The sequence below is a fragment of the Mauremys reevesii genome, linkage group 10 (genome assembly GCF_016161935.1).
Source record: "Mauremys reevesii isolate NIE-2019 linkage group 10, ASM1616193v1, whole genome shotgun sequence".
Taxonomy (NCBI): Eukaryota; Metazoa; Chordata; order Testudines; family Geoemydidae; genus Mauremys; species Mauremys reevesii.
Genome location: NC_052632.1, coordinates 81,860,501 through 81,880,775, shown reverse-complemented (window position 1 = coordinate 81,880,775; position 20,275 = coordinate 81,860,501). Strand labels below are relative to the sequence as shown.

At 47.0% G+C, this 20,275-nt stretch overlaps 1 protein-coding gene across 3 annotated transcripts in view; it reads left to right on the top strand.

The window, feature by feature from the left end:
- The first annotated feature begins 13,261 nt into the window (after positions 1 to 13,261).
- The window catches only part of PKD1 (polycystin 1, transient receptor potential channel interacting), a 139,076-nt gene continuing 132,062 nt past the window's right edge, over positions 13,262 to 20,275 (top strand). For all 3 annotated transcript variants that reach the window (XM_039490882.1, XM_039490883.1, XM_039490880.1), the window contains exon 1: positions 13,262 to 13,780. In XM_039490882.1, the coding sequence (XP_039346816.1) occupies positions 13,512 to 13,780 (269 nt within the window). In that variant the 5' untranslated portion in view covers positions 13,262 to 13,511. The remainder of the gene's footprint in view (positions 13,781 to 20,275) is intronic.

The following is a 20,275-nucleotide window of genomic DNA, read 5'->3' as shown; positions in this document are numbered from 1 at the left end:
AGAACCGTCTTCCCTTCTCCGGTTCCCTGAAGGAGCAAGCCATGCCTTGAGTGCTCTCCACAGCAAGGGAGACGTTGCTCTAGCTCACGCTGGGCATCGACGGATGAGCTGCGGGTCCCCCTCACTTCAAGATCAAGAGTGCAGCTTTGGGAGGTGATCTCAGTGACTGATCTCACTGGAGCTGCTAGTGCAGGAATTCTCCAGAGCTCTCCCAGCCAGTCAGATCAGTGTGCAGCCACCATCCTTTTGAAAGCAAGAGAAACAGGGTTTAACCACGAGTCAAATCCCGAAGCCCTTGCTAAGCTTTCAGCCAGGCCTTGTTGACTTCAGTTGAGGGTTTGCCTGGGTAAAGCCTGAGTCACAACTGATCAAGGGCCTCAAAGAGTTGGCCACTAAGCAACTGACAAGGGGCTTGTCAACACCTGAAATGCTACATGGCATAGCTGGCATAGGGCGATGGAGAATCTGGCCCACAGTGTTCAAAGCCTGGGCGTGAAACCTGAGTGAAAACAGAGTGAGACCTTCAGAAGTCCACCACATGCGAATTAGCAACAGAAATTGAGATGCCAGCCAGTAGAGCTGGAGGACCTCAAAGCAATTTGTCACCAATAGTTGAGGAAGCCTCATGACATCGCTGGAGGAAGGTAAGTATTACCATCTGCATTGGACAGATGGGTAATTGAGACCTAAAGGTTAAGGCCCAAATTGGACTCTGATTTTAAATGTCCAACTTTAGACACCGAGGTGTTGAATATTGGGTCCCCCTACACTGAGGCATCAGTTAGAGGCCACTTTTGAAAATTCAAATTTAAATGACTTGCTCTCAGCCCAGGTCACATACAGCAACACAGTCAGAAATAGAACCCAGGAGTTCTGACTTCAGACCTGAGCGCCAAAGGCTGGAGAATATTTTGGACTGCTCAAAATACTGTAGCCAGGGAAATCATCAAAGACAACTTGTTTGCTTAAAAAAGGTTGTTTGGTGAATAGAAACTAGAACATGAACAATTAGTTACTGAGTATAAAAAGATATCACCTGAAATGGCTAAATGCCCATAACCTTTTTGCAGTCGTACAACATAAAAGTGCTTTAAAATAATTGCTATGAATTAACTTGTGCAGAAATAATTCAGACAGAGCCAAATGTCCCTACAGGGGCTTGAAAGAGGATTATGGAATCAGCCCTGACTAGAGCATCTGAAAAGTCAATGCTGAAAGTCAACCACTCCCTTTGCCAGCTGAAGTTTAACTTCAGGCACCATGGAAGGAAGAGATAATGTGCTGCTGGAGTTGCCTTTCCTGTAACATTTCAATAAAAGTGGATTTGACCAATGTTAGGGGAAAGCCCTGGTCCCTAAGGAGCATGTCATACCGGCCTGCCAATGACTGCATGTCCGGGTGCAACGCAAGGCATATTTTGCTCTTTAAGGGGTCAATCCAGCTCCCTCTGAAGTCAATGAGACTTGAACTCCGATGGGAGCCTTTCCATTAACTTCAATAGAAATTAGATTGTGCCCTAAAGTCCCATATAATTTGGGTCTCAGCTACCAGAGACACCAGCTCTCTCCCCAGGCACCATTACGACAGCTGAGGTCATCCACAGCCTCATGCTAGTGGTCCTTAGATTTTAACATCTGCAGGGCTCCATACAGAGCAATCTCAGCTGAGGATCCTTGACTTTGGAATTGGTTTCCTCAGTTCGCCCAATGGAGAGAGAGTCTGTTGACCTCCAGGGCATGGTGTGAAATCCTTTGCTCTCTCAGCCTGATGGTGGGGGACCCGAGGTCGATCTTCGGTGAGTGCTGTAAAAATGCCAATGCAGCATCTAAGCACTGATCATGATCTATTAGAGCTCTGTGGCATTGTCCGTAATAGACTTAATAATGATTCCTTCACTTCTCCTGGATTCTTAGGTGCTCTGTGTGTGTGCACAGGCGGACATGGTCGTATTTCTGTGACTTCAGTTATGGGGCAGAAGCTCAGGGTCTCTCCCACATGACGTACCGTATGTTGTGTGTAACAGCGATAGCTGGGGTCGGGACTCCTCCTTTTCTGTTAGACCTGGAACTCTCACTTTGCAGCGGTTTGTAGCAGTTGCATGCTTGCAGGGAGACAACTGAGACCCAGGCTTTTAAACAATGTTTTCGAACAGTAAATCAATGAAGTGCTAGAGGGCGCTGTCCATTCATAAACTGAGCGATGGCCGGTGACCTGCGAGCAGTGAGATGAAAGGAGTCTGTGTGTAGGGGAAGGCCTCCCTTAAGGTTCCAGGGGACAAGGGACTCTAGTTCCTTTTTAGTTTGTTTCATGTGTTCACCCAAAGCGGGATCTGAGCGAGCAGAACCTACCAATGTTCATCAGGAAGAATCTCTTCTTATTTCCCCAGGGAACAAAGTCAGGCGTCACTAACACACAGGGCCACTCAGAGGATTCAGGGGGCAAAGCGGGGCAGCGGACATAAAAAAAGACACCACCCGCTGCGGCGCTTGTACTCACCAGGTGGCGCTCAGAGTCTTCGGCGGCGGCGGGTCCTTCACTCGCTCCGGGTCTTTGGCAGCACTGAAGGACCTGCCGCCGAAGTGCCGCCAAAGACCCGGAGCGAGTGAAGGGCCCGCCGCCGAAGAGCCGCCGAAGACCCGGAGCGAGCGAAGGGCCCGCCGCCAAAGTGCCGCCAAAGTGCCGCCGAAGACCCGGAGCGAGTGAAGGGCCCGCCGCCAAAGTGCCGCCAAAGTGCCGCCGAAGACCCGGAGCGAGTGAAGGGCCCGCCGCCACCCGCCAAAGACCTGGACTGAGTGAAGGGCCCGCCGCCGAAGTGCCGCCGAAGACCCGGAGCGAGGGAAGGGCCCGCCGCCGAAGTGCCGCCGAAGACCCGGAGCGAGCGAAGGGCCCGCCGCCAAAGTGCCGCCAAAGTGCCGCCGAAGACCCGGAGCGAGTGAAGGGCCCGCCGCCGCCCGCCAAAGACCTGGACTGAGTGAAGGGCCCGCCGCCGAAGTGCCGCCGAAGACCCGGAGCGAGGGAAGGGCCCGCCGCCGAAGTGCCGCCGAAGACCCGGACCGCCACCGGGTGAGTAAAAATTAAAAAGGCGCCTCTAGCCAGGGAAGGGATTCTCAGCCAGGGCTTGTGGGGCCCCTGTGGGGCCCAGGGCCTGGGGCAAATTGCCCCACTCTCCCCCCACCCCCGACGGCCCTGCTAACACACAAGGCTGGACAGTTACACTCGTTGCATCTGGTGCCCAGCTCCTAAAGTGGCCCTATCACGTGCCCAGCGGCATGGTCGTTTTTGTGCATCCTGCCCATTACTGCGGGTCAGGCTCAGGCTTGGATCTGTATGGGTCTAGGTGCAGCAACTTTCCAAGTGGAAGACTGAATCCTTAGGAACTGTGCCATAAGCTTGTCCCTCGGTCATCATGTCTTGCTTATGAGACCACAGATCATCACATCATCCTGCTGCAATGCGGCATCGACAGCCTTCATTGTGCAACAGTCCAGCACCCTGAGACGTGCAGCACGAGGAAGGCACCTCATGGCTAGATTCACCTGGGGATATGTTATCATCCTGCCCAGGCTGCATGTGTCACAGCGTATACTGTTAGACAACAAAGCTGGGCTGTCATGTTGCAACACATCATCCTGATGCAATGCGACGTTTGCCGTTCCTTGACATCTTGGCACTTTTCTCTCACCTTTCCAGGAAGATCTGGGTGATACACCCTAGCAACTATGGGGTAACCACACAGCTCTCTGAATGATGAGGTTACAGTTTGGAATGGAAGAAAGATGAGATCCAGGGTGCTTTCTTTGAAGGGATGGATCCTCTACTGTACCCTTAGGGATCTCCTCTCTGGCCTCATGTATCAACTCCCACTTATGTGTACGCAGACGTCTCTGCAGCTCGCTTGTGTGAACCATACCAACCAACCTCCATTGAAGTCAATGGAAAAACTCCCTTTGACTTAAATGGTGCAGGATCAGGGTCACAGACCACAGTGAGGCAAAGCTAATGAACAAGCACGAGGCATTAGAAAACCAGTTCTGCTTCTTGAATATGATGCGGTCACTCTCAGTAGACAAATTAGAGCAAAATGACAAACACTGATTAACTGTGTTTATCCAGAACTCATTTCCACTTTGCAGCAATAACCATCAACAGCTTGAGTGAGCTGCGGGCTGGCTCCTAATAAAGGTGGCTCCCACAGTTCCAGGAGCAATATTTGCTGGCCTTGTTATTATTTCTCCAGTTGTCCTCATCTGAGGAAGCCGTGCTCCAAATGCAGGGACACTGGCTAATCACACCCTACAAAAATAGCCGCTTCAGCATACACAGCCACTGAATGAAGGCTGCCTGCTTTATACCTGCTTACAAATGAGAGGCTAGGCAGGTGCTAGATTCTTCTCCCCTTCTGGCAACCCATTTGGGGTTCTTTTTACTGGCCCCCTTATTTGGAGCCTTTAGGAGTCACGTTCTCTCTCTCTTCTCTGCAACCACACCAGCTAAAAACTTATTTTAAAAAGGAAAGCTGAGATTCTCTGCGAATCACACGATTCCAACATCTAGGCCTTTAACAACAAATATGATGAGACTTGTGATAAAATCATGAGCGATGGCAATCTGGTAAACTTTAAGCCATGTGACCATTATCAAATAACCCACTCTCCAACTCTGGGAGGCCTCACGTAACGGCAAAAGAAGATGCGCATTGTGTTTGTGATAAAAGTGATTATGTTTTACATGTCATCTCTCTGTTACTGCATTAAGGTGATTTATTTTCTTTCACAGCTGAAGCATCTGTTCTAGGGTATGCGTTCTTTACTAATAGAGAAACATTTTGCGAAATGCCAGGAAAAACAGCTTCTGCAATATAAACAGCATCATGAATAGGCTGTGTAAATGCGCCACTGCCCTCTACTGGATGGAAAAGAAATGCTCAACTAGGTGTCATATGCCCTCACTAGCCAGGAGAGTCTGAGTGCTAGAAACTTTGGGAGCAGAGGATTCTGGGTTGTAGCTATGCTGTCACTGTGAAGTTCTGAGCAGTCATGGTGTCCATCTAACCAGATGTTAATTTAGTTTGTTTAAACAGTGTTGAGAAATTCACAATTTGTTGAGGGTGAGGAGACAGAAAAATCTCCTTTCCCACATCCACCCGTTCCCTGGCAGTAAATAGGCAATAACATCCCAGCCCCAGAATGCATTTTTCCCCTCCATACTTTTCTGTGCTTTGCATTATTTCCTGAATATATTCTGACTTGGTAATAAGACCTTCCTATAATATCAAAACTAATAAATCAATGTGAAGAGTTACCCGCTTGAAACTTTTGTGAGCCTCCCTATATACCTGCCCATGCGCCTGAGTAGTTATTTGTTTATAATCCTCATATTTGCCTGGCAAGCCCATCATCTGTTGGGTCACATTAGCAAACTAGCTGATCTGTTAATAATGATACAGGCCTTCCATACGGGGATTTCTTTTCCTTGCTGATATCTGAAAGCAGAGACAGTGAACATATGGATGTTAAAGCAGGAAAGGTTGGAGAAAGAAATATTTACAACTGGGGAAAAGAGAGATGTTTTGCAGTCAAATAAGAAAGTAGTAAACACTGTGTTATGTATGGCCCAATTCATCATGCAATTAGCACTGATGGATGCTGTGTATTTCGGCAGAATTTATGCCAAAAGGCACAAATGTTTTCACAGAGTAAATGTAACATACATTGAATATCCTGCCAAGGAGTGACACTGGGTGCTGTGACATTAGTTAAGGTTTGCACAGTGCTTTAGACATGGAAAGCCAGCATCTCGGTCAGTGTCAATTGGCATTGCATTGGTTTCAATTGGATAAAGCATGTGCTTAAATGCTTGGCTGGAGAGCGGGCAGAGTTTAGCATTTTACAGGATTGAGCCCTGTGTCTCAACAGGCAGATTAGATAGATAGTGAATAGATAGATTATAGAAGTAATATAGTGTAAATGGCCCTGGCTTGACGACGGACGGACACACACGCACACACTCTAATGCCAGCCCCACCGGTTCAAAGATCATGAGTCTTCCCCGCCCCCCAAAAAATCATGAGATAAAACACACAGAGGTTATTTTTATTTGCCTTCTGTTTTGTTTTTTTTTAAGCTATTGAGAGTTGCATTTTCAAGTTTTTCTCTACAAGGAAGAGGCACTAGAAACTTATTTTTTTAAATGACACCTGAAATTCGGAGGCAGTCACCTGACTCCAGGAGCTGGGGCTTTAAGACAGATACAAAACGGCATGGGACTTGCGATAAAATCATGAGTTGGCAACAAAACTGCGCACAGAAACTCAAGAAACCTGAAGTTGGGATGTCCTACTCCCATACCTAGAGAGACACAACCATTTTAGGGGAGTTTAGTCCTGGAGAAAGGTAAACCCTGAAATCTCCCCCCTCCCCCTGCAATTTATCCCCTGGAAAGAGGCAGCATAGGTCCTATTATTCCTCTGAGTATATCTTCCTGTACCATCCTGGCCAACTGCTTTGTCTGCCTGCTCTTTACACTGGTCGGATGCTTGCAGCGCATTTCTCTCCTCCCACTCTCTCTTTTGTTGTGATTTTTTCTTGACAGCTGCCAGGCAGATTTCCTGAGAGACTTACTGGGCCCCATCCCTTGCTAATCAGCTCCTGATACTTCTGCAGAGATGCCTGCCAGACGGACAGACCCGTGCAGAGGGCAGGAGTATGCTCACAGCTGACCTGAGGATCCAAAGCCCACGACAGCCAGGGGAAAAATTCCAACTGACTTCAGTGGGCTTGGGACCAGTGTCACTCAGCTTTCAGGCCCCTTCTCCTGTGGACTGAGAAAAGTGCCCATTCACACCCCACCTGCGGATCTGCTGACAGCCCCATCTGTCCAGTGGGGATACAGTTCTCTACCTCACAGCAGGGTTGGGAGGATCCTTTAGTTTGCATCTGTAAAGCGCCTGAAAAGCCCCAATCCAGCAGAGCACATGAGCAGTCTCATGGACGTCAATGGGACCATTCCCACATTCGACCCTTTGTGCATCAGTCACTGGCTTGTTGGTGCTCTCGTGTTAATTATTTACTATACAATAGGGAGGACAGTAAAACCCATAGAATCCCTCCAACCAAGAGAGACTGTAGGCCAGACACTGCCGTCCTTATCTAGTCAAAAATCCCATTGCAAGACTTGTCTTGATAAGGAGTCGGAGGCAGGGCCAATCGCGCAAGGAGCTGAGAGTCCTGGACTTCCACCGAGTCATCAAACCTCCACTGACCTCAGTGGCACCAGTCTCACGTAGGGATTTCAGGATATGGCTCAGTGGACATAGCTGGCGGGACAAAAGTCTGCGGCCCCAGAGAGTAATATTTATCTATCTGTGCCTCTTGAAATGGCTTGAGGGAACCCCTCTCTTCACAGGAAGAGGATTCTGTCGCCCATGGTAGATGTTCTTGGATGCCACAGAAGTGTCCAGAGACATCCCAGATGGAGCTATGGGTCCCTCTGACTTAGTTCCAGAAGCTCTGCAATCTCTCGGTGGCCCCTAAGGCTTTGGATCTCATTTAGCTGAGCAAACTCTTCCCAAGTTTGATTTGAAGCCATTTAGCAAATGCTTTGCATCAGAACGGATTCAGGGCTTGAGCCCTCGTGACATTCCAGCTAGTTTGAACCCAGCTGTCTCATGCATTATTTTGTTTGTGAGCTTGCAGCAAGACTCAGTTTGGTTGGATTCATGAAAGTCTGTGTGGTGTTTGCTGAAACCAGAAGTGGGACAAGTGGCCACAAATCATGTCACTTGCCCCCGTGGTGCCCTCTCCCACTGAACCCACCTGCAACCACAATCAGCAGTCTCAGACCATTTGCAGTTCTCTAGACAAGAGCCAGCCGTGATGAGAAGTTTGCAGCTGCAAATGCAATTCCAGTTAATTGCTGCTGGTTTGAGCGTAGTCTGAACTCCAAGCAAAACTGATTTTGTCTCTGGGGAAATTTAGAGGAAAACTTGAATCAGAACCCTAGATCTAGAGCAGTCCCCTCACTCTGGGGAAAGTCTGAATTTGAACCCAGGAGCACCTTGGGCCTATATCTTATTAGATTTCTCCTGTCCCATCGCAGTGACCATGGAATATTAAAGGAACTGGCACCTTAAATTGCAAGCCCAATAGCAAAGATTTTTAATGAATCAGTAAACTCGGGGGTCGTACTCTATGACTGGAGAATGGCCTGCAGTACCTATTGTGACATGTTATGCCCCACTCCGGGGTGCCAACTGATGTACTGGGGTGCCACTGAGCCTGCCTATTCCACCAGCCTGGGCTCCCTTACGCTGCCCTGCTGAGCCAGGCTCTCAAGCCTCCTCCAACACACACAGGTAGGGACACACCCAGCCGCAGACAGACACAGACCCTGAAATCAGCTCTGCATGGGAAGACTCAGCTAGGGATTTGCCCAGCACTCAAGTGCACTCGCCCTCTGGAGCGTAAACCCAACATTGTGTTGTGTTGCACTGCACAGAAACGTATACACCGTACGTTAAGGAAATTCGCCCCCTCCCTCGATGTGGAGGAAGATATGCACAGCTTTTTGCCCCACAGTCCTGAATTCCACAAACTGGTTTTAGAATAAACAAAAACAAGTTTATTAACTCCAAAAGGTAAATTCTAAGTGATTATAAGAGTTAGCAAACAGATCAAAGCATATTACCCAGCAAATAAAACAAAAACCCCAATATAAACTTAAGACACAAAAGAAACTGGTTCCAAGTAGAAATTTCTCACCCTAAATGTTGTTTTTGGCATTTCTTTCACAGGCCAGACACCTTTTCCAGCCTGGCCTCAGCTCTTCTCCCCCTGTTTTGTCTTTGTTTCTTAGATGTTTCCAGCAGTCATCCTGGGCAGGGATTCAGTGAAGAATGAACCAAGATTAACTCACTTCCCCACCTTAAATAGGATTTACATATGGCAGGAATCCTTTGTGTCCCAGTTTGATCCCCATCCCCTATTAGTGGAAAAATACAAGTAGCCAGAGATGGAATCCAGTACCAGGCGACATGATCACATGTCTCTGCAGTGTTTCAAAGCAGCCAGGAGTCAAAGGTTGTTTGCAACATCCCAGGAAGCTTCTCAGGAAGGTGGGAGATTAGCATCTTCAAAGTCCTATTGTTCCCCTAATGGCCCAGCCAGGTTGATTGCATTTTGTCTGGTGGGGCGTTTCCCCAGGCGTAAACACAGTTGTAATAGGTACATAGACAATATTCCCAACTTCAGATACAAAAATGATACATGCATACAAATAGGACAATCATAGTCAGTACATCATAATCTTTCCAATGAGATCTCACATGATCCATCTTGCATAAAACATCTCTTAGTTATGCCATATTCATATCATAACAATATCTCTATGAAGAATATGGGGCGTAGTGTCATACCTATATTTAAGAAAGGGGGGAAAAAGTGATGCTGGAAACTACAGGCCCGTTAGTTTGACTGCAATTGTAGGCAAGGTCTTGGAACAAATTTTGAAAGAGAAAGTAGTTAAGAACATAGAGGTAAAATACAACATGGTTTTACATAAGGCAGATCCTGCCAGACCAAACTGATCTCTTTCTTTAAGAAGATAATTGAGTTTTTAGACAAAGGAAATGCCGTAGTTCTAATCTACCTGGATGTCAGTAAGGCATTTGATACTGTTCCACATGGGAAATTATTATATAAATTGGAGAAGATGTGGATTAATAAAAGAATTGAAAGGTGGATAAGGAACTGGTTAAAAGGGAGACTACAATAGGTCATACTGAAACTGTCAGGCAGGAGGGAGGTTACTAGTGGAGTTCTTCAGGGATTAATCTTAAGACCAATCTTATTTAACATTTTCATTCATGACCTTTGCACAAAAAGTGCTAATAAAATCTGCAGATGATGCAAAGTTGGGAGGTATTGCCAATAGGGAGGAGGATCGGAATGTCATACAAGAAGATCTGCAGGACCTTGAAAACTGGAGTAATAGAAGTGGGATGAAATTTAACAGTACAAAGTGTAAGGTCATGTGTTTAGGGACTAACAACAAGAATTTTTACTATATGCTTGGGACCTATCAATTGGAAGTGACAGAGAAGGAGAAAGAGCGGAGTGTATTGGTTGATCATAGGATGACTATGAGCCACCAATGTAATGCAGCTGTCAAAAAGGCTAATGCAATCCTAGGATACATCAGGTGAGGCATTTCCAGTAGAGATAGGGAAATGTTAGTCCCATTATCCAAGGCACTGGTGAGACCTCATCTGGAATACTGTGTGCAGTTCTGATCCCCCATGTTTAAGAAAGATGAATTCAAACTGGAACAGGTGCAAAGAAGGGCTACTAGGATGATTAGAGGAATGAAATACCTATCTTATGAGAGGAGACTTAAGGAGCTTGGCTTGGTTAGCCTAACCAAAAGAAGGCTGAGGGGAGATATGATCGCTCTCTGTAAATACATCAGAGGAATAAATACCAGGGAGGGAGAGGAGTTATTTAAGCTAAGCACCAGTGTTGGCACAAGAACAAATGGATATGAGCTGGGCATCCATAAGTTTAGGCTTGAAATTAGAGGAAGGTTTCTGACCATCAGAGGAGCGAAGTTCTAGAACACCGTCCAAGGGGAGCAGTGGGGGCAAAAGACCTTACTGGCTTCAAGACTGAGCTCGATACATTTGTGGAGAGGACGGTCTGATGGGACTGCCTACAGTGGCATGAGGCCCATCCGCGACTTCTATTGGCAAATATCTTCAACAGTTGGAGAAGGGGCACTAGACAGGGAGGGCTCTGTTACTACAGACAATTCTTTCCCAGGTGTCTGGCTCATGGGCCGACATGCTGATTGCCATTTGGGGTTCGGAAGGAATTTCCCCCCAGGTCAGATTGGCAGAGACCATGGGAGTTTTTCACCTTCCTCTCAGCGTTGGGCACAGGTCACTTGCTGGTTTGAACTAGTGTAAATGGTGGATTCTTTGTAACTTGAAGTCTTTAAATCAAGATTTGAGGATGTCAGTAACTCAGCCAGAGGTTAGTGGCCTATTACAGGAGTGGGTGGGTGTGGTTCTGCCACCTGCAGTGTGTGGGAGGTCAGACTAGATGATCATGATGGTCCTTTCTGGCCTTAAAAGTCTATGAGACTTCTCCACCTCCAGCCTCCTTAGGTCCATCTGATTCTGCAGTTCCCTTCCTGCACTCCCCACAGAGGCTGCTGTTTGCCCTCCCTGCTGCCCCATCACGCCTGCACATGCTACTTGTGTTCCAAAGCATTGTGCCCCTGTGGAAGACACCACAGATACTTGCTAAGTCTCCTCTTTCTTTTCCTGGGTCAGGCAGGCTTCCTCAGGTTGTGAGCTAGAGCCATGTGCTAACCTCTCCCAGAGACTACAACAAACATACACATTTGTTATGTTTACAGTGAGAAATCCCTGCTGGGCTGGACTGGGAATAAGGATTCCCGTTTCCAGAGTGAGTGCTCTGGCACGGAACAAGAAGGGCTTTTCCAGTAGCTAGAGTTTCCTTCTCTGTGTTATGCAGGCTTTCTTATATCCTGCTGGACTCCGACACCTAAGACTTCCTCTTTGTTTACCACCATACAGAAGGTTAGGCCTAAAACCCCACATTAACATTAGGGCACTAGGAGGATGTGATCTATAATTTTTCCCTCACCGGTGTGCTTTGAATTGGGCTGGCGTTGACAGACCTGGAGAGCAACAAAATAGGTGCTTCAACTCTTTTCCTGGCAAGCTGATTTTAGAGATATGGTGTTAGTTCAGCTTCCTTGGCTTTGTGCAGCAACTGCCTTCATGGTGATAATTAGCGCTATTTGACAGCTTTTTGGGTTTTTCTTTTAATGGAGACCCTTAGCGCCACTAGGAACTGGCATGAGTCCCACAGGCCATTGGACAATCATCAGATGCTGACAGGGCTCAGTTTCAACTGACTTGGGCTGAATTTGAACCAGTGACCCAATGCTGAGAAGTCTATTTAGTTGTTAATACCCTGGGCCAGCCAGTCCCCCACTGTTTCTATCTGCTACGTTAGTGAGCAGCAATGTAAATTGTGTTCAAAGCTCTGGATTATTTTGTCATTGGTTTTTCAGACATAGCGTTGAGCAAGGGAACGCCCTTCCATTTCACCACTTCCATGCAGTGCCTGAGCCCTGCTTCCAGACGAGGTCTGAAATGCCTAATGAGTTGCAGAGCTATGACACACGCTATCCCCGCACCCCAGCTGAAGTCAGTGGGAGTTTTGCAGGAGAGACCTGTAGGTGCCCTGTAGAATGGACGTCAGCTGTGTGTGCGTCTGTTCGCGGGTGGGTCCAGTCAGTTGTGCACTCGGGGTAAAAATGGAAGTTTGGGGGTTTTAGCCAGCCCAAGCCCTCCCCACCTACCCGACCAGTGTAGCTACGCCAGGAAAAGGGAATGAGGTCCCTAACCTCTGTTTGTCAGAGGGTGGAGATGGATGACAGGAGAAGCAGCAAAGAATCCTGTGGCACCTTATAGACTAACAGACGTTTTGCAGCATGAGCTTTCGTGGGTGAATACCCACTTCTTCGGATGCAAGCAGTGGAGAGGAGAGAGATCACTTGATTATTACCTGTTAGGTTCACTCTCTCTGGGGCACCTGGCATTGGCCACTGTCGGTAGACAGGATACTGGGCAGGATGGACCTTTGGTCTGACCCGGTAGGGCCGTTCTTATGTTCTAAAAAGGGAGAAGGGCCACAGATTCCTTGACGTCTTCTAGGCCCTGGCTCTCGCCAATCTATGTTAGACGGCAAGTGTTCGGATGCCAAGGTGACGGGCTGCACAGCGGGTGCTGTCACTCCCTAAGAGGGTAGGCTCCGGGTCTTCTTGCTTTCAGGGGCGATCGGGGAGTGTGTGTGTGTGTGTCTTGGGGGGGGGTGTGTGTCTAGTTCTTACAGGGCAGGCCTGGGTTTGTGGAGCCCACAGGAGAGACGGGATCTGGGGCACACGGCACCGCCGGGCAGAGCTGCTTCTTTCTCCCTCTCTTTCCCTCTGCCCTGGCGGAGGAGAAGGAAACTTCCCGGGCGTGCTCAGCCGTGAGCTCCCGGCCGCAGGAGAGGGGCGGCGGGGGCGGCTGCTGCGGGGGCAGCGGGGGCTCGGAGCAGCCCGGGCCGCCCAGGGCCTGGCTTTCCCTCCCCGCGCCGGGCGGAGCGGCGAGGGGCGGAGCGGGGAGCTGGCGGCAGGCCCCGGGCAGCGCAGCGGGGCGCTGGGCTCCAGCTGTCAGGGCGGAGGAGGATGCTGGCGCGGCGGGCCGGGCGGCGGGAGGAGGAGCCCTAGCCGCGTCCCAGGCCAGCGCTGCAGCGGCGGGCAGGACACAGCGCGCAGCCCGAGCCCTGGCCGGAGGAGCGCGATGCGTCGGGGCCGCTGAGCCCAGGCAGGGGCCATGCAGCGGGCCGGCCGGTGCTGAGCCGAGCGCGTCCCGGGCCCGGGGCTGTCCGGGCCGGGGGGATCGGCGGGCCGGGGCCATGCCCTGCCCGCAGTGAGCGATGCCGTTTGGAAATGGACACACTGGATCACAGCGCAAACATGGCGTCCCCTCGGCCGGGCTCCCCGTCTCGGGCTGGTGCCTGCTCTGCTGCCTCCTGTGCGGGGGGCTGGCCGCGGCCAGGGGCCCCCTCGCCCAGAGCTGCCAGCCCTGCGGCCCCAGCTGCTCCTGCGCCGGCGGCCGGGCCCCGGGCTCCTGCCTGGTGAACTGCTCCTCGCGGGGGCTGGAGCAGCGCCCGGCGATCGGCGTCCCGCCGGCAGCCACCGCTCTGTAAGTCCGGCTGCGCCCTGGGCGCACGGGGAGGGGGCGCACGGGCACCCGGGGAGCGGCCTGGGGGTGCCACCCACCCGGGCACGAGCCGGGCTGAGCAGCCGAGCCGCCTCCGGCTCGCAGGTTGCTCAGGAAACAAAGTCCCCGCTCCGCTCTCCCCTTGCCGGGACGTGGCTAGGCTCGGGGCTGCGGGGTGGGAGTGGGGAGGCGTGTGGAAGGCAGGTCCCCCCCTCCTCTGTCCCCAGCAGGCGCGAGCCTCTGCCCCGCAGCCTGGCTTGGGGGTCAAAGGAAGAGAAGCGCGAGGGTAGCACTGACCTGCCTGCCACCAGAGCTGCAGCTGGCACGGGAGCCCGGGGCTGAGAGCTAGATCGCACGAGGCGTAAGAATTCCTTCCACGGAGGAATAATTTTGTTTTAAACCTGTGAACGTTAGCAACCCCCTTCCTCCCCCACCAGCGGGGCTGGGATCTTTCCAAGTGAGCCGGGTCCTGAAACCTCACCTTGAAGAATTGGAGGTGCCCTGGCGGTTTTAGTAAACTTTCTTTCCAGCAGTAGTTTTCCTTGTCTTGCAGTGGGGATTTTGTAGCAATAGAACTTGCTGTGATTTATGCTGGGACACACATCATACCTGTGACAGCACAGGCAACTATGGAAAAACCAAGGGCAGATTGCTTAGTACTAGAGGTGCAAGAACTGGAATGTGTGCAGAACTGTACTTACTGAAGTATGTGATTTAACTAAGAATGATTCAGTGGCCTGGTGGAGAAATCAAAGGGAAACAACTCCAGCATCTGTAAATGAAGGCCCTCCAGCCCTGCATGTAACTTCACACAATGGCTTCAGTGGGACACCTCATGTGAATCATGTTACTTGTGTGTAAGTAACAGGCTGCCAGCAGTAGCAGGACACTGGATTTGATGACCTAGGAGGCCCCTTAGCCTCCTGTGTTGTGTGTGTAACTTTGCTGATGACACCCACAACCAGGGCTAACATGCATGAAGTCACATTCATAAGTGTTGACAGAATCAAGCAACTGCCTTGCAAATGTAGGCTTGGATCTTTGCATAGACTTCTGCGTGTGCTCAACTTTTTGCATTGTAAGTGGTGTGCCGACTTTGCAAATCTTTGCAAGCTCAGGACTGTGGGCTTCTACCAGGATCCTGAATAACAGTGTTATGGTTATGCCATGCTTTTAAGGTGTTCTCTGGTATGTTAGAGGAGAATAACAGGCCATTCCCTGTTGCTTTGGGCTGGGGCAGAGAGGTGTTGTGCAGTGGGTTTCAGAGAACCCCCGTGGAAGTTACGGAGTGAAGGCCCTATCTATAGACGAAACCCCGTGGCCATGGTTCGAGCGTTGGCTGTGTCAGGGGCAGATACAAAGACAATTCAAATGTTTGATCAAAACTTCTAGAGAGAAGTAGCAGCAAAGCAAGGTGATTAGTACATTTCTAACTGGCTTTTGATTCAGTGACTTAATGACCAAGTCAGGTTTAAGAATCAGGCTGATCCATAGAATGGTTCTGTCAGTTAAATAAACCTGCTATTCTAGTCTTTTAAACAGGCTGAAGAGGAGCTGTGGGAATTGTTATTTTTTCTTTTAACGAGTGAGTTCAGATCAGTAGTTGTCCTACATAGATAAAACTTTTGAGGGAATAACTTTTCTGTTCTTCAGGGGACAAAACCCTCTCATAGGTTTTGTTGGAAAGGAAGCAGACACCTAAATGTTATTTCCCTGTGCAATAAGAAAGTGTCCGTTTATCCACATCCTACTGATATTGCAATATGGTAAATATCAGCTTTAGTGCTAGTGTCGCTTAACAATAATTTTTAAATCTGTGAAGTTTTAAAAGGCCATTGTTTTGCATAATTCTACTGGCAATCCCGTGAAGCGTGCAGTATTCAGGAACCTATACAAGCTGTAAGTCATTCACCTTTTTGTACTTTTTTTAAGAATAAAAAAAATCACAAATACCTTTGAAAACTTTATAATGTGGAACAGGGGGGACAGACCTAGCATAGCTTCGGAGAGAACTACAGCTTTTCATCTAGAAGTGGAGGTGTGTATTTTAAGTATGTTCCTACAACAAAATTAGAGCATTAAGTGTTTCTTTTACTGGGAGATTTAAATTGTAGAAATATACTCTGGCCCTAGGATATAAAAACATGTTCCTTGAAGTTGTACATCTTGCTAAGTTTGTAAATTTATTTCTTAAAATAAAGTAGAAAGTGAATTTTGCAGAAATCCGTCAACTGGGCAAGATTAATTTTTATGTATTTACTGGTTGTGCGAGCTACACAATAGGCAGAGTTAGACATTTATGATGGAGGTTCTGCAAATTTAATTTTGCTTTGGACAAAACAAGTGGTGTATAAAATTGGTCTCTTCTCATAAGGATCTTTAAAAGGCTTCTGAAGACAGTGATGAGGATTAAGTGTCACTGGAACGTCAGTTCAAGCTTTCTAAACCAAGTTGGGGTTATTGTGGCGGTTTTATGGGTATTACTCATTTTGCGAGTGAGTGCTTAAGACAGCTAATTATTGTGCAGCGGTGTTGGGTGGTAAAAGCACCCTGAACAATTAGGATGGGCCCTTAATATATTATACAAGAGCTACTGGACATCATCTAACTTAAATACTCAAAGCATGTTATACATTCTACTGGAGCAAGCACATTGAAACCCCAAGGTAATATTATTAGCAGCAGGATTTTTCCTATTTTAATTTATGTGAAATTATTTGTTTACAGCCCTGTTAATGCGAATGGTTCACAAGAAGAGTGATCTTCTTTGGAAATCACAAATTTGAGCTATTTCTGAATTTGCAAAGGGAACTTTGGCAGGATATGGATCATTTAGGATGCCCAGTAAAGGCTCTGTTGGGGATCAAAGTATGTGTTTTTAATACTGTCTCTCTTGGCATAAGTTATGGTGAAGTTGTGCTCCTCCTTTGGGAATGCACTGCAGAATCTGGATATGAAATACAAAAAGATAGAGTGTAGAAAGATCGCTATCCTGTTTGACCTTCTAACAGGGAGAAAGCGTGAGCATGTCATTATGGGTGTCATAACTGTATGATAAGAGCTATAGGAGTTGAGTTACTCCAGGGGTGCATTTAGCCCCAGATCTTTACACCCCACAAGATAGGAGGGAAACTTTACAACCTAACCATGATGTGCTGCCTTTATTGACTACTGACAGACAAGGCGGTTGGACTTAAATATTCTGCTTCCTATTCTCACGTAATGGCTTGCAGTGATATTTTGTAATAAGAAAAAGGTTGTATAAATAATTTTTAAACACAAAATGCATCTCCATCAACCTTTATGAAAGCAGTGCTGATCAGCAACTATGAGCCCTGAAGGAATTATATAACCTTTGTGGTGAAGTCCTCAATTTAGCAGTTATGCACATATTAACAGTCCCACTGAAGTCAATGCGATTACATGTGTGCAAGTGTAGAATCGGAGTCTGGGATAGGAATGCTCATGATAAAACCTCTTTTGGCCAGCATAACAGACACGGCGTTTTCGTATTCAAAATTGCAAACACTGAGGGAACGGTTACCATGAATACAGAAGAAATGCCACATCCAAAGAATCACCAAGGAAAACAAGTACTGCCAGAAATATAGTCTGCATACCTAGATGAAAGCAGTCTCCTGTTCCACTTAATAGCAACACCAAATCAAAGTTAGTCACCCTATAAGGCAAATAACTTGAAGACATCTCATATAAAATGTCTAAACAAACATAAGAGGAAAGGCTATTGTGTAAATTGATCATCTTCAGTCCTTAATGTAAAAAGGTACTTTAAGTGCAAGAGTTTTCAAGTAGCAACCCTGGCCGTTCTGTATGTTCACCCCAATTGAGAGGAATTCTGCTAATATCTTAGTGTTCTTCTCCCATTGGTTGTGGATTTATGGAAACTTTTTGTTTGGGATATTAGATCTTTTTGGTGAGACAGATAATCCTGATTTAGATTTCAGTTGAGATCAGAGACTTGTTTTCTTTCCCCTGTGAAAATTTACTGTTTCTGACACCTCTGGAGTATCTTAGTGACTCTTTTTTTAAATACAGGGATTAGAATCTTGTCCATAGAAATGTCAGTCTGGAAGGGAGCATGAAAAGTCATCAAGTCCAGCCCCCTGCACTGAGGCAGAAAACCTAGACCATCCCTGACAAGTGTTTGTCCATCTGGTTCTTAAAAGCCTCCCATGACAGGGATTCCACAACCTCCGTTGGAAGATTATTTCAGAGTTTCACTACCCTTACTGTTAGAAAGATTTCCCTAATAGCTAACCTAAATCTCCCTTGCTGCAAATTAAGACCACTGCTTCTTTTCCTACTTTCAGTGGACGTGGAGAACAATTGTTCACAGTCCTCTTTAAAAACAGCCCTCAGCATATTTGAAGACCGTTATCAGATCTCCTTTTCTCAAGACTAAACATGTTCAGTAGAAACTCATGTATTTGTCCTTCAGTAATCCATAATAGCGGTCATTCTTGGGTGATACCACTATCAGAATGCTGCAGCAAGGTCTCGTTGTTGCTCTTACAATCTGTGGGCCCAAACCTGCCAACGCGCACATTTCAGTAGTTCCATTAGCTTCAGTGAGACGGCTTAGGCATGTAGAATTACTGACGTGTGTTAAATCTTTGCAGTTTTGGGACCTGTATTACTAATTTAACCCTCCTTATTATAGGGGGATGTGTCAGCAACCCTTATTTTTATGTTGCCTAACAAATAATATAAGCAAACCCTGTCAGTATAAATGTATTTTAAGATGCAGGCACATATATGTTTTATTTTTCCTAATTCAGTTATTTGCATGACTTGGTAAGTTTCAGTAGGTCTCCGAGTCATTAATAGAATTTATTTATTTCTATTTCAACATATAAACATAAGAAATTCCTATCCAAGATTCAAGTCATGCTTGACAGATAATGAAAAATGAAATCCAATTAAAACAAAGCAGCAGTAGCGAAACACTCTCTCTGTACAAAAGCAGCCAGCTCACAAAACCAAAACATCCCTACTTCAGTCATGAAAAACCTGAATCTCACTCAAATAAGCATCTTTATCTCCACCTAAACTTGAGGTTCTGGTTTTCTTTTTTCCCCAAAGACTTTTTTTTAAAAGAGAGCACAAGTTGAGGTGCAGGAATAAAATTAATTAAAAACAAAATGAACTCAGTCTATTGAAAGGACAAAAATGCATGAGGTACATAAGGAAAATATGTCACAGTTAATACATTGAACAAGGTAGGGATTATGTAGTACATGATTGATGCCAATGAGCTAAGGTATTATTAGTGAGGTGTCACTGTAATGTCTGTTTTGTTTAAGGCAATGCCCTACAGTGGACTACAGAGTTTGCTACTCTCCTTCCAGATGTTTCAGACAAATGACCCCTATATCTTAAGTTTTTATTGGCTTTTTATTCTGACATCTAACTTTGGCTTTTTGTCTGCTGCTGGCATAGAGCATTTTAGTAACAACAACAACCTACTGTTTGGGGAAAACACTGTCAGTCTGAGAGATGGCGTTAGAGTGGTTTCTGTGTATTTGCTCAGAGAATTTGCCAAGCTGCCATATAGAAACTGGAGTGACAGAGAAGTCTCTTGCCTCCTAGACTCCAGCCCAACCATGTAAGAATTTGCACTTAGTAATTCAGTGCAACCAAATGTGAACAAGAGCAATAATTTAAGGAGACAAACTAAGAAACCACAGCTAGACACCTCAAGTGGGTGGAGTGAATACAGAGTTCACCAGAGACCCTGTTCTGCTGCAATTCAGTGATGCAGGATCAGGTCCTAAGTATTTATCAGTGTTTGGGAAGAGGCTTTGGAGGCACCTGATGGTGTTTTGCTCCTATATATTTAAAAAGAGTTAAGAAATAGAATTTTAACACAATGAAAATAAATCCAGCTGTGGGACTTGCTCTGTGTTTGTTGTTTTAAAATGATTGTGCTAAATAATTTCTTGATCAGTAAATCATTCCTTCCAACGATCTACTGGGAGGGATAATGGGTAGGGTGAGTGTGAGGGAACGCCTTATCTTTGTACAGTTCGTGTGGCTGGGTTATCCTGAAATTCAGGTGATGTTTAGAAGGTGTTTTGCTTGTGTGTCATTGTTTTTCTCTTTCCTTCTGCAATTCATTTTCCTTGTGTCACTTCCTTCATTTTAGAGCTAATTGTATAGCTTATTCCACCCCCCCTTTAATGCAGCTCCTTCTTGCTTTTGCATTTTCAAGTGACAGCATGGGCCCAGTCCCAAACCACTATTCAGGCAGGTTGGCCCACTGGTAGTCTACTCATGTGAGTAAGGCAAGCGAGATTTGTTCAGCTGCTTCGTTCTGCTCTCGCACCATGGGAATCTTTGCTGTTTTTAATCCTACGTTTTAATCAAGCAGTTTTTAAAAAGTCACCTGTTAATGCTTTGCTCCCCGTTTGTAGTTGAATGGAATTCCTTGTTGTAGCTCATTGTGAATTATTTTCC